Source organism: Andrographis paniculata, unplaced genomic scaffold (assembly GCF_009805555.1).
Source record: "Andrographis paniculata isolate CXL003 unplaced genomic scaffold, ASM980555v1 Contig34END, whole genome shotgun sequence".
NCBI lineage: Eukaryota > Viridiplantae > Streptophyta > Magnoliopsida > Lamiales > Acanthaceae > Andrographis > Andrographis paniculata.
Window position 1 is genome coordinate 5573524 of NW_026137567.1, and position 14253 is coordinate 5587776.

General features: G+C 34.2%; 2 protein-coding genes across 4 annotated transcripts; one reads left to right on the forward strand and one right to left on the reverse strand.

The window, feature by feature from the left end:
• Window positions 1-1007: 1007 nt before the first annotated feature.
• On the forward strand, window positions 1008-4041 carry LOC127248826 (growth-regulating factor 1-like). Of its 3 annotated transcripts, XM_051271370.1 has the most exons (5): window positions 1008-1504; window positions 1919-2122; window positions 2375-2726; window positions 2951-3035; window positions 3288-3452. In XM_051271370.1, the coding sequence occupies exons 1-5, from the start codon at window positions 1156-1158 to the stop codon at window positions 3315-3317; spliced, it is 1020 nt and encodes a 339-aa protein (XP_051127327.1). In that variant the 5' UTR covers window positions 1008-1155; the 3' UTR covers window positions 3318-3452. The 3 variants fall into 3 exon arrangements, with proteins under 3 accessions (XP_051127327.1, XP_051127326.1, XP_051127325.1); XM_051271368.1 differs by lacking the exon at window positions 2951-3035 and having other exon boundaries at window positions 1010-1504; window positions 3288-4040; XM_051271369.1 differs by lacking the exons at window positions 1919-2122; window positions 2951-3035 and having other exon boundaries at window positions 1009-1504; window positions 3288-4041.
• Window positions 4042-11355: 7314 nt separating this feature from the next.
• Window positions 11356-12317, reverse strand: LOC127248775 (basic leucine zipper 1-like). The gene has a single exon (XM_051271296.1). The coding sequence runs from the start codon at window positions 12280-12282 to the stop codon at window positions 11650-11652; it is 633 nt and encodes a 210-aa protein (XP_051127253.1). The 5' UTR covers window positions 12283-12317; the 3' UTR covers window positions 11356-11649.
• Between the last annotated feature and the right edge of the window lie 1936 nt (window positions 12318-14253).

The following is a 14253-nucleotide window of genomic DNA, read 5'->3' on the forward strand; positions in this document are numbered from 1 at the left end:
TTTATTAAGAACCAAATATCAATTTTGGACAAGAATGATATTTCGCTCAAACTTTATAAAATATAAGATTTTTTAATATATTTTTACTAAAATATAGAAGAAATTGTTATAAAATTTAGCCTTATAAGTTTCAGTAATAATTATTTTACATAAAAAGTAAAAAAGTTAAGAGCTTATATTCACATATGAAAAGAGCACATATGACATATGCAATGATTTATAATTTGATTGAAATGAAAGGTAAAAAAAAATTAAAGCCAAATTGCTCATATGATATTGAATCACCTTTTTTTCCACGTAGAAAATCTTTTTTTTTTTTTCTTTTTTTTCAGTAATATTTGAATATTAATTTGAGAATATTATTGATTTGGAATTTAATCCGCTAGTTTTTATAAATATGACTGGTTTTTGTTCATGTTAATTTGACTACATGATAAATATATGATGTTAGGTTTTTAATCCATTAGTTTCTCTTTTTTATTAATAACGTGAGATCTGCAGGCGCTATTCGAAAGTGTTTACTCCGTAAATTTCGATCGAATCTAATATTCATTAGACCCGACGAGACAAATAACTAAGCTATCTATATGTGACAAATAATCAGAAAGTATTGAAAATTAGTTGTTTGAAATTTTATTATTATTTTTTTTAATAATATGGGAATCCAAAATATATATATTTTTTTAAAAAAATCTCATTATATATAATTTTAATAATAAAATCAAACTTAAAATTGTCAAACCAAATAAAAAGAAACACACAAATTACTTTTCTACCTTTTTTGTTAATTTTATAAAACTTAAAAAAATAAATAAATACTTGTAACGGGTGACATTCTCTTGTGGTATCATTCAAAATATCTCTTTCGCCCATTGAAATTACGTTCGTAGTGATGTTATTACGGCATCTTCTGGTGGGCAATGTAGTAATTTTACGTCCACATTTCTCTTCTCCCTTGTTTCTCAGCTACAGTCTACACATACAAATGTACAAAATCAAAAACGGTGGTGGACAGTGGACTACAAATATATACATGGCGTAAGCAATGCGATATCTCTCTCTTTCTCTTTCTCTCTCTACCTCTGATATTTCGTCTGGCGGAGTTGCTTGAAATAAACTCATGCTCTTGTTTTTGCGAGCCGTAAACTCGTTCATATGGATTTTGGGGCGGTTACCGGGAAGCGTGCCACTCCGGAAGGAGTTTCTTCTGACCCCTTCGACGAAAACCGCCATGGATCTCTGAATTCCAAACGCGAAAGATCTGAGCTCGCCGAGGACGCCTGGCGAGTGCTCCAACCTGAACAACCTGATTTCTCTAGCAGTAAGGACACAGAAAATTTTGCTGCTTTTGCAGGATCCAATCTGTGGACGTCGGCGGTCGACGATGGGCAGAAGATGCTGTCGTTTTCCTCCTCGGAGTCTCCGCCCGCTGTCGCGAATGTTCCAGGCGGTACCATAGAGTTTTCCGCCGCGCAGAATGAGCATTACGGAAGAACAGGAGGAGGTAAGGTCAATTTTTTCAAGTTTGTTTTGCGCATTTCTAGGTTTAATTTCCTTCGTTTCTGGTACTTTTGATTCCTTTTCTGCTAGGGTTTGTATTTCGTTTTCGTTTTCATTTTCTGATCGCAAGTACAGTCAATGGTTCGTAACAGATTCATTCGGCAATGATGTTCGTTTAGGGTTAATTAATCTAGAAATGTATCGGCACAGTTAAATTAGTAGCTATGGAAGCCTTCCACTTTTGTATTAATGGAGGTTTAGCATCTTCATGGTTACACTGTTCTTTAAACACTGTGTAGCGTGATGTATAATTATGAGCCCTTACAGTTTGAAATACCTTTAACTGTTCTTGATTGGGGATTTCTCCCCTAATTGGATAACCTGAGTCCTGCCTTTCTTGCTTCAATTGTTACATCAGGGGTGGGGATAAGGGAGGGTATTCATGGGATGTTTACGGGGCCAAGGGGTCCTTTTACGCCGTCGCAGTGGATGGAACTCGAGCATCAGGCTATAATTTATAAATACATTGTGGCAAATGTCCCTGTTCCGAACAACTTGTTGTTGCCTATGAAGAATTCCTTGTACCCGTACGGATCACCTGGATCCTACACCATGAACTTTTGTAAGTTTTTGTTTTGTTGAGTAACCAATTCGGTTGCCGTTAGAATAATGATCTTTAGCCGCTATGCATTTTTACGTTTTTGGTTTGGTTTGGTTTGGATTCTGTTATTTCCTTGTTCTCGGGAGGGCAATTAAATTGATCAGAGCCCCGTGCCAAGTGTAGAGTGCAGGTTTCATCAATGGAGGATCAAAGAACCATTCTTTCCTATTATTATTCGAGTTGGTTTGTAATTTTGTCGTCTTGTGTGTGCAGTGGGATGGGGTCATTCCAATGTAGGTTATTCCAACAGCGGTGATCCTGAGCCGGGTAGATGCAGGAGAACCGATGGGAAGAAATGGCGGTGCTCTAGGGAAGCTGTTCCCGATCAGAAATACTGCGAAAGGCATATCAATAGGGGGCGTTATCGTTCAAGAAAGCCTGTGGAAAGCCGCACTGCCCATGCTATCACTGGATCCACTACTTTGAAGGTGACACCGGTTGCTTCTTCCCAAAAAGCATCAGTGATGTCCAGTAGCAGCGCACTCAACCGCATAAGTTCGATACATCATCAAAAGAATCCTTTGCAGCCCAGTGCTGCCGACTCTGCTCTTGACCCCCCTGCCAGGTCATATATTACTTTTACTTTTCTTCATTATATCTAAAGTTGAAAGATTCAAGAAATACATGTGCATTTTTGGTTTCACTCTATGTTGATTCGTATGATATGAGGAGGGCAGACTGACTTTTAAGCAAGCAATGCGGAGATTATTCACTTAGGTTTTAATTCTTCACCTTCTCGTGAATCTTTATTTTTAGTTCTTACTGAATAATCTCTGCTTGATCTTGAAGAATGATTCGAATGAGCAATTTGGAAGTATCCCCGTACTTTTGGGATGGCGGCATATTGTTCGATCTGCATTTATGTTTGCAACAGGTGGATGACGTAATGCGGATCTCATTTTTCTTTTGGTTTTTTGTGATTGTCTGAAATATCGAATTTGATGTCTTGTGGTCTCTAAGCATATGTTCCATTCGATAATACAGCCAAGTATATTAAATTTATGCCTCATGTCAAAAAGAATTGCGTTGTTAGACTCCGGCATTTATTGCTTACATAAGCACATGGTTAATGTAGAGTAATTGTTGCTCTTGGTTCTCGACTAAAATGGTGAACATTGTAATGCAGATCGCAAGGATTTCAACCCTCAACAACTGATTTGAAGTCTAAATCCGCGCCATTCCCTACTCAAAAGTCGAATCCAACATATGAAGAATCGCCCAGCTCAGAACCAATGGACGAAAACCCGGTTCTCCAATTTATCAAAGATTGGAAAAAAGATCAAACACCGAATGTCTCACCTTCCTGGTCCGAAGAACTGAATGCCGACTGGACTCAGCTCTCAATGTCGATCCCGTTCGCTCGGCATCTTCCTTTGCCGCATGACAAGCTCCCTGCATCAACTCCAGCGCTATCCCCCGAGCAGTATCCGCTCCATATGAGCCTGGGGGTGAATCACGACTCCGACAAACCCAGCCCAAAGAATTTGTTTCAGCTGCCGGTTACGTGGGGGTGGGGAAAATCCATGGGCGGCCCACTCGGGGAGGCCTTGAACTGCAGCCCCCCGGCGAATGCAGGCGAGAACCTCTTATCTATGAAAGCCGGGAAGACTACTGGTCCGCCGTCGGGACTGCCCCCAGCCGCCGCTCTGCAGAAAGGCTCGGTCATGGCTGTGAAACAGCTAAACTAATGCTCGATGAAAAGGAGCTTGAATAATGTATCGATCTTATCCGTCGTCGGAACTTATGTACACTTTCTCGCCGTGTGAATTTGAGGACGATGATATATATATATATATATATATAATTAAGATTCTGTGATTTACATTACATATACCTTATAAAAATGGGATCTTGGAAACATGGGTGTTTCTTGTGTTATAATAATTGTAATTGTAATTAATCATAGGATTAAGACTGCACGTGTCTTGTTGCCAACTTTATTCCTTTCTTAAATACCAATTAATCCGCACTCACAAAATGGTTGTAATATCATACATCTATCATCGTCGTCGTCTAATTTCACCCAAACAAAATAAATTCTTCACTCAAACAGACGATGGATTCTGCTAAATAATGAGCAGTCATAAGAAGAGTCCGTCGGAAGGACACGTCCCGTTCTCGTGGGAAGAACGGCCGGGAGTTCCCAAGTCATCCTCCTCCTCGTACTTGGGATTCAAGACAGGGCACAATTCCATCACCAGTCCCCTGAATCTGATCCCTCCTCCATGCGCCGCCGTGCGCAGAAGCTTCTCCGGCGGCCGGCTAGATGACGAGGATCCATTTCTTGCAGCCTTCAAGTCGTGCACGAAAACAGAAGTTTGGATGGAGGAATCAAGACAGAAGGTGGATAATGTCGTACAACATATGTGGTCGACGTCGTCCGGTAGAGGAAAGAAGCAGGTGAGGCGGCTGAGCAGTTTGTGGTGCAAGCAGCAGCATTCGTGTACTGTAGAAAATGGGAGTTTGGTGAGAATGTCGAACCTGAAGCTGCCATTGACGACAGGTATATTTCCACCACTTCCCAGGCCCAGGGAGAAGAGATACAGTGGCAATGGCAATGCCAAATCCATTGTTAAGAACAAACTGCAGTATCATATATTGTAAGATATATGGATCGATGCTGTCCTGCATCTCCTACCTATCTCACTAGATCTCACCAGTCACCACTATTATTATTACCAGTTAATGTATATATATAAAATATGTGTATGTATAATTGATCGCCCATCAATCTCGTAAACTGATTTGGCAATAAATTTGTTCACACAATATAATATATTATCTCTCTCTCTCTCATAAACATTTCAAAAACATTTTAGCACAGTTATAATGATAATAATATTTGTGTTTGTCTTTTATCGTAAAAAGATACAATATATATATAATATTTTACACTTAAAAAACAATCTAAAAAAAATAAACATAATTTAAATAACAAATCTAGCCAACTTTGATTGGTACATACATTAATTATTGGGTATTGAATGTTGTAATATAAAAGTTTGTATAAGAGCAGTGGATCGGTTTAGGTAAAAGTATTTATAATTATCATGTTTTTTATGATTTGGAAATTATATGAGTTTCTCTTATATTTTAAAAACTATTGTAAGTTTTTTTTTTTTTTTTTTGGGAATTTTATACAATTGTTAGAAAATTTTGTGTAATTTTAAAATACGAATGAGTCGCAGTTGGCCGTAAAATAACAATATTATCTTTTACATAGCATCACATTCAAATTATTATTTAAAGTAAATTCAATATCAAACTTCAAAAGCATATATGATTAAATATATGAATGAACCCTATTAAAAGAGTGTCGAGCTAAATAAACTAATTGAGCTATTTATTATTTGTGTAATCATGAAATCATGTACTCACAAATTTATTTACTTTAGCTAGATATTGTGATCCAACTTTATTTGTGCGTGCTTACATATATATATATATAATTTTCTTTATTCGAATGTCAATCCTTTATAATATTAAGGTATATATAAATTCTCGTTGTTATTATAAATATATATATTTTTTTTCTTGAGAGAAATACGATTAAATTTTTTTGAATGAATCCATATAATATAACATTAAAAAAAATAATTTGAAAGTATAATATCAACTCAAGCCGAAAAACCAACCAAATCGTAGTTTTTTAAGATATCACTGTTGGAACTTGTCAGGAATTTAACCCTAAACCCAAGATCTACCGTGTTATCATAATTAAGATAAAAATAAAGCAAAATAAATCTGACCTTGTTCCATTAGCATAGTCGAATTCGGATCTGCCAACAATGGAGGGTTTTGTGTTTTTCAAGCCTATGGCGCAACCTCTCCCAAAAAAACCGCTAGGGTTTCTGTCGTTACTCCCACGATGAGATATGGAACGTAATGGATGTCGCGTCTAGACTTGGGATCACAACCCTATTTATATCCCTTATTATTAATTGACCTCATCACCCAATTAATAATTTACCGAGTTTCTGCACATTGGAGGCCCGCACTTACTAAATATATTTAAGCCCAATAAATTTATAGTTCACTTAATATAGGCTTAATCTGACTGATAGCCTAAATAGTTACATTTAACCCACAATTGGATTTTTAATCCAACAATCTCCCACTTGGGTAAATGTACACTGAATAACCTTATGAGCTCATGAATGTTTTCCTATCAGATCCTTAATGTATATTACCAATCTTATCTATAAGTCACGTCAATGCGGATCAAAGCGGCCGTCACTGCATTTATCGCAATGGGACCGATCAGTGGTCACAACATTAATATAATCTAAGATTCGATCAAGTGCGGATGCACAACATGAAAATTTCATGTAATGTGATCTTAACATGCCTATTTCCAACTTATCCACCTTAACTTTAATTCAGAATAACTAAATACTGCACACTGAATATTGAACATTGAATACTGAACTGTGCAGTGTAAACCAAAGTAACTTTAATAGCATTTGAACACTACTAATTAGCTCCCACTAAACCGAAGTATCTTATATGGTTCCACTCACATATGAACAATATGCTCATTATAGAACTTATGTGGAAACCCTTTAGTAATAAAGCGGATCCACAATCACGAAAGCTGTACGAAAATGTTCAATAACTAATTCATAATATGAAGTAGACTATTAAGCAAATGATGATTATTATCATCAAATGATGTACTAGTTCAAACCAATTTTGAATTCTGGAAGAGACAAAACTCTATATCCGAATGAACATTAATAACTGAATTTGTTCAAAATAGAGATGGAAATTAAATTTTGACTGAACATGGTACCATAAAAAAAATGTCTCATCCAAATTCAAATAGTAACGTGTACTCAATAATAATCTATAATTGTCAATGACTTCAACTTGAACTTTCTTGTCGTCACCCATATAGATGTATCTTTTAACACCAATTGATTTCGACAATAGAAATAATCTTGCATAGACATATTTATGTGAGTTGTTACACCAAAATTCACCCCCCAGGTGTGTCTATGAACTTAAATTAAATTAATTTCAAAAGCAAGACCAATAGAACAAACATGTCCTCCGAAATATCTAACTTAAGTGCCCTCAATTTAGTAGCAATAGTAGACATATTCATGATGTACTCCTTATGTTATGTTTGTCGTTATACTTTATGGTAATGAGACTCTTAAGAAGAATACGCATTTATGCCTTATCGCTTTTGGTAAAGCGTTTCTTAATTTCGACAAGGAATCCATATCATCATATATTGTACTCCTAAAATTTATGGAGTGCTTTTCTTAATGATAATTAGACTTAGGCGTTGGACATATCCCACTTCTCAAACAATTGTCCTTCATGAGCAGTGTTTTTCATTGTATGAGTGAGTTGGTCTATTATTAATGTCAAGTCATGATTCATGCAACCAAATAAATCATAATGAAGCTCAATAATGATGCATTCTCATCCCAAGACACTAAGTCCAACATCAATGATCAATCTTTAGATCAATAACATTGATTGCTAGCAGTCATCTTGTTGCAATAATCATATTCGGATAATAAGGTAATGTCAAACAGTTGGACTGATTTACTATTCACATAAGTTAAATCCATATAATCATCTCATACATATTATCGCAGATGTATATTCATTCTGTCAACTACCGACTGCCTTTGGGCCGAAGATAATCACATGAATTAAAATACGCATAAACACTTACGTTATCAAAAAAAGATCTCATATAAGAGAGGTTACTTTGGCAACGTCAAATACTTGATCTTCACTGTCAAAACGCAGCATTTATTATTAATGAATTTATAATTTTCTTAAATTAAATTATAATCAGAATCACGTTCAATGTATATGAGTCTGATTCTATAAAAAAAAATAAGAATGCTTATTAGCAACTGAATGCACATGTCTATAAGCTACTGAATGTTTCGTATGTGAATTTATAAAATAAAGTAGCAATTATATCTCAAGTTATCAAGCAACATCAGCAAATGTCGTTGGACAAATTACTGACTCACTAGTGCTAAACTTGTTTTGACAATCGAATGGTGACAATACAGTAGTGTGTCAAACAACACCCTATCTTTGGACAGATCTATTATTTACATACAAACAATCAAAATTATCATCACCACATTCAATGTCACTAAACACGTATGTAACTACTTAATGGCTGAGTTGCCTTTGGGTTAATCAGGAGCCTTATAAGTCACTAACACAACTTTCTAATACACAAAATAAATTGATTTACACAGCAGAGGCTGCTTTGGCAACATAACTGTTTCAACCAATTCATGAAATATATTATATTATTTATTGCTAATTAAATTCACCTTAAATAAATTATGTATGTTCATTACATATGAAAGCTATAATAACAGCAATTAATTAATAGACTTATTAAAATAATCAAGTAGTCCAAGAAAGACTAAATGCAGCGGAATAATATAGGCAAAACATGCCACCCAAAGAGATTATAAATTAATACACCAAATAATTAGAGTCGAATTTAAACAAATGCATACTGCAAAGAACACATGCTATTGTATACCAAATTTAATTGGATCTTAAACAAATCAGAAGAAATCTGTAATTCTGACTTGTTTAATAAATTCAACAATAAAATAAATAAATCAGTATGGTTTGCACTCATGGAAATAATCTCTGAATTTCCAATAAAAGTAATTAGCCACACCAGCAATAGACATTGCAAATTTTAGTAAAGAATGTCGATTTGATGTAATGCATAAATATCAATACTTTTAATACCTGTATATTTCCATATCATCGAACCAATCCATTATATTTCAATTAATTGCACACTCAAGAAAGACATCAATCCAGATTCTAGAAAATTAATTCTAAATGAATGAGCCAATATATTACTGCATCTGATTCTATAAAGTAGGGAACTGTAATCATAATTGTTCATGCATACAAATGATTTCCAACAGATGCATAAAGTGTATATAGAGTTGCAGACTGATTCATTGAATTAGAAGCAAAATAAATAAATATACACAGGTATTGAATTTAATTATAGATACATTAATGCATATGTATGCCAATTTATGTATGCTAACTTATTCTACAATTAAATAATCAAATGATCTAATTAAGATTTTAAATATTAAACAATGTAAACTTTATACGCACGGTCAATTTGACCAACCATTTCTTGGATAACAAAATCCAATACCAAATCACACATATACAAATTGGACTTTAACATACCTTATTTCAATTAAACTTTAATGACGATTTGATCAAATAATGTGTGTATGATTAAACTGATTCCGTTATACACCGATCAATGATTAAACTAAATAATTAATTAATCAATAGATACTAAAATAAGTGCAAGCATCACACAGCGAGTGGAAGCATATGATTTGTCTTAATTAATCTCCATTAAATAACTAGGTTTAATTAAATAATTAGATGATCTAATTAGGATACATAAATATCCGCAGAAAGCAATGCGTTGTCATTAATATTTTCACTATGAAATTTGACAAGTCGCATGTGGTCATTGGATATATATATATATATTTATATGCAACATCCTGTATATTTCAATAACCAACTCTCAAATTGAAAACAGACAGAAAAATTGATGCATGACCAAATTTTGCACACATATTTAAATTAATTGGACATAACAATACGGAGGATTAATTTCGCACATGGATAGATCTGATTCCAAATGATTTATCTAATATAATATCTCAATAACTTAATACGGAAAGACTCTGATACCAATTGTTGGAACTTGTCAGGAATTTAACCCTAAACTCAGGATCTACCGTGTTATCATAATTGAGATAAAAATAAAGCAAAATAAATCTGACCTTGTTCCATTAGCATAGTCGAATTCGGATCTGCCAACAATGGAGAGTTTTGTGTTCTTCAAGCCTATGTCGCAACCTCTCCCGAGAAAACTACTAGGGTTTATGCCGTTACTCCCACGATGAGATATAAAACGTAATGGATGTCGCGTCTAGACCTGGGATCACAACCCTATTTATATCCCTTATTATTAATTGATCTCATCATCCAATTAATAATTTACCGGGTTTCTGCACATTGGAGGCCCGCACTTATTAAATATATTTAAGCCCTAAATATAGACTTAATCTGACTGATAGCCTAAATAGTTAGGTTTAACCTACAGTTGAATTTTTTAATCCAACAATCACTAAATAAAATAATTCCTTAAAAACGATATTGGCGTTTATCCATCATGTCCCTTTATCGTATGGAGTATAAAATGGACAGCATTTTCGTGGGGCATCATTTTAATTAATTTATTTATCTGTCAATAATAATTATAGTATGTTATTATTGTCACCATCCAATACATATATATCTTAGTATTTAAATATTATATTAAAGGCACTATCTTGTATGTACTGGAATTAATCCAAACCAGACAAGTTAATTAAGTTTAGTGATGAAAAAGAAAAAGTAGGTTTCGTATTTGGACATACAAGATAATAATAATAATAATAATAATAATAATAATAATAATAATAATAATAATAATAATAATAATAATAATGGTTTAGGGCTTTCGATGGCACAAAAAGCATCAGATTCGCCGTCGTAGTAGCAGTCTTTAATTTGACCGATTCTTTGTTCAGTATTAGGGTTTTGCTATTTCTGTTTCTTTTAATTAATTTGTTTGGATGCTACAACATTAATTTAATTTAATTTAATTTATAATTTTGTCATTACAGCACAAGAAAATAATTATGTATGTCTTACGTTAATGGAACCTTATTTCAGACAATTAATTACATTCATTGTACACCACCAGATGGATTAATTTACCCTAATTTAAACATACTGTTGGAAGGAAAGATACATTATATATAGTAAATGTGGACATCGCTTTATTCCATAACCTAATTAATTAATTAAATTAAATTAACATCATCATCCACCAAATTCCTCCATCAAGAGATTAGTAATTAATTGTTGTTTACACATCAAATTATTATTATTATTATAGTATTTATTTAATGCTTTTAGATTTGCTATCCCACCGGCCATTTCGTCTTTAGTGACTACCAATAGTTAATTTGCATAAAGCGATATATATATATATATAATTAAACACATAAATCAAACAAGAAAAAGTTGTCTGGACAAAATTAAAAGGCTTGAGAAAGAAAGTTTGCACGATGTGATGTGATGCTAATTAATTAATTGATTAATTACAAAATGCATTATTAATTAATTAATTAATTATATGGGCTTGGGAGACACCAAGAAGCCATAATTACTAATTTCCAACAACAACTAATCGATCTCCAAATCTGTCCCCAAAGCCACTCTCATGTTTCGTTCTAATTTTACCTTCACTAACTAGCTGGCTAGGTTTGATTTAATTACATGCACTGATACTTTAATTACACAATATTTGTATATATATATATATATATATATCTTGTACAATCTAGGGTTTGATAGATGTGATAACTGATTTTAACCGTTGATTATTATTTGTTCAAATATTGCATGTTGCAGAAACTGTCGGCCGTTAATGGCGGCGCAGCGTTATTTATAATGCAAGGCCATGCGGCGGAAGGATTCATCAAATGGTGGCGGACGAGGAGCGTTTGCCGGATGTCGCAGAGGCGTCGCCGGAGCAGCGCCGCCTCCGACCGGAGGGAATCGTTTTTCGACGCGACAACTCGGGTTTGATGCAAGACCCACCGCAGCCGGTTCAGAAGCTCCCGGTTCCCGACTTTGAGCCGGCCGCCAAGGTTCCTTAGATCCTCCAGGTGTCTCTGTTTTCTCAGCCGCGACCGCCGCGCTGACTCGCGGTTCGATTCTTTGCGCCGCCGCTTCCGCTCGTCGACGATGGGGTCGAACCGGCCGGCCTCGTCGGAACCGGAGGGTAATCCTTTGGAATTGGTTTGTTCCGGTTCGGTCAGAGTCGGGGTATCCCGGTTCGTCCCGTCAGAACCGGAATTCGCGGGGTGTGTTTGACTGACGGTTTCTTCTTGCACCAGAGAGGTGAAAGCCGCCGGTTCGTAGAACTCCGGCGCCGGAAAACATGGTTCGAACGCCGGAAATTGGTTTCCGGTGAAGGAATCGAAGGGAAAGGCCGGTGGAAAGGCGGAGAGCATTGCCGGAAAACCGTTAAGTGGGAGGGGAAATAGAGAGAAAGGGAAAAGGGAAGAATGGCTGTGTAGGAGAGAGGTATTTATCGACGAAACGAAACCGTGGGCAGGGGCACTTTCGTCATTCCGCATATTCAGCGGGTAAAAAAGCAAGCTATATGATCATATCAGGCCGGCTTGTGGTGGGGCCCGTCTATCGAGCTGGCCTTTCCAAGTGGCGCATGGGATGACGTCAGCATTTATGGTGGGCCCCACTTTAGGCTTACCCATGAAGAAACGGGTCAGGTTCCGACACGACGGATACCGAACTATTCGGAACAACGTAGGTCTCGCTCGCTAGAGCCTGTAAAAAATAAAATAAAACTAGATATATAATTTCAAATTAAAGGTTACGAAAAATTGAAAAATAAAATAAAATAAAGTTGGTGTTTGGAGTGACAACTGGGCAATGGTATATCGTCTTTATTAGTGAGATCACATGGGACAGACATGGCATAGAATATTTATCTTTTTTTAAAAAAAATAATAATAATAAAAATAAAAATGAGTGTGAAAACTACTTTATTAGATTTGCAGTGGAGTCGAGTCCAGTATCCCTTTTCACATGTTGGTAAAAAACAACCTAGTAAAGAGGAAACGAAACGACATTTCCAGGTGTCGTTTCGTCATTCGCCTCCAAAATATATTTTTTTAAAAAAAGAAAAAACTCAATTTACTTATCAGAAGTAAGGATGTGTTTGTTTTGCTTTTCTTACAAAACTTTAGTTTTTTATTTTTTATTTTACAAAATACTTCATCAACTATTTAAATACAAGACACTAATACAATCAAACACATCCTAAAATTACTATATTATTATTACTTAGAATCAGACAGAAATATATGTGGAGGGGGATGGATAATAGTTTTACCTGAGTCAACTTTTTGGAGTAAAGCCAACCCGGGCCATACACCATACTCCATACTCCCCTTTTTATCAAATAATAATAATAATGCATATTTATTTTTATATCTATTTTATTTTAACTACTTTTTGAAAAAAAAAATTAATTGAATTTACTTTTATTTATTTATTTATATATATCTTTAAAATAAATGAATAGATTTATATATTCAAAACTTGTATATAAGTATTTTTATTTATCTTATATACAATTAATTTTATATAAGATAAAAATATACTCCATCCGTCTCAATATAATAATATTGTTTACCATTTTTGTCCGTCCTAAAATAATAGTTTTATTTTTATAAATAATCATACAATTATAAAACAGTCATTACTTTTTATTATTATTATTACACAATTATCACTACTTTTTATACTAATATATTCACAAGGATAAAAGTTACTCGTTCTGGGACGAAAGGATGTAGTATTTAATTAAAATACTACATTTTTTTAAATAATTCTAATATATTTTAAACATTGTGAGCTGGGAGAATGGAAGGTAGGTAGGATTAGGAATCCACGTGTCCACCAATTATATACTTTCAACAGTGGAATATTCTTATTTTTGTTTTACCTTTCTACAGTTAGGGGGAAAAGGATCCATAGAAAATTAATTATTGATTCATTGTATATCTTATAATATTCGTGTTTAATTATTTGTATTCGTTTCAATTTAGAGTTTTATTATCGTAAATAATTATAAATTTTATTCTTTTTTCAATTATCATAATGAAAATAATTAGAATAGTTATTAACTCTAATTAATACATGATAATTCTTGAATCTATCTATTTTGTGGGGCTTTTGTTTTTCTAATTTTTTAACTATAAATATTATTGCACCGATTTCACTTTGGTCCAGATGCTAACTAGATAGGTCTTGTTTAAATTATACTCCCTCCGATCTCAAAGACTTATGCAACTTTTCTTTTTTGGTATGTCCCAAATATTCTGCAATATTTTTAAAATAGAAAATAATTAATTATACTTAATCTCTACCATATACCTTTATCCCCTAGCATCATC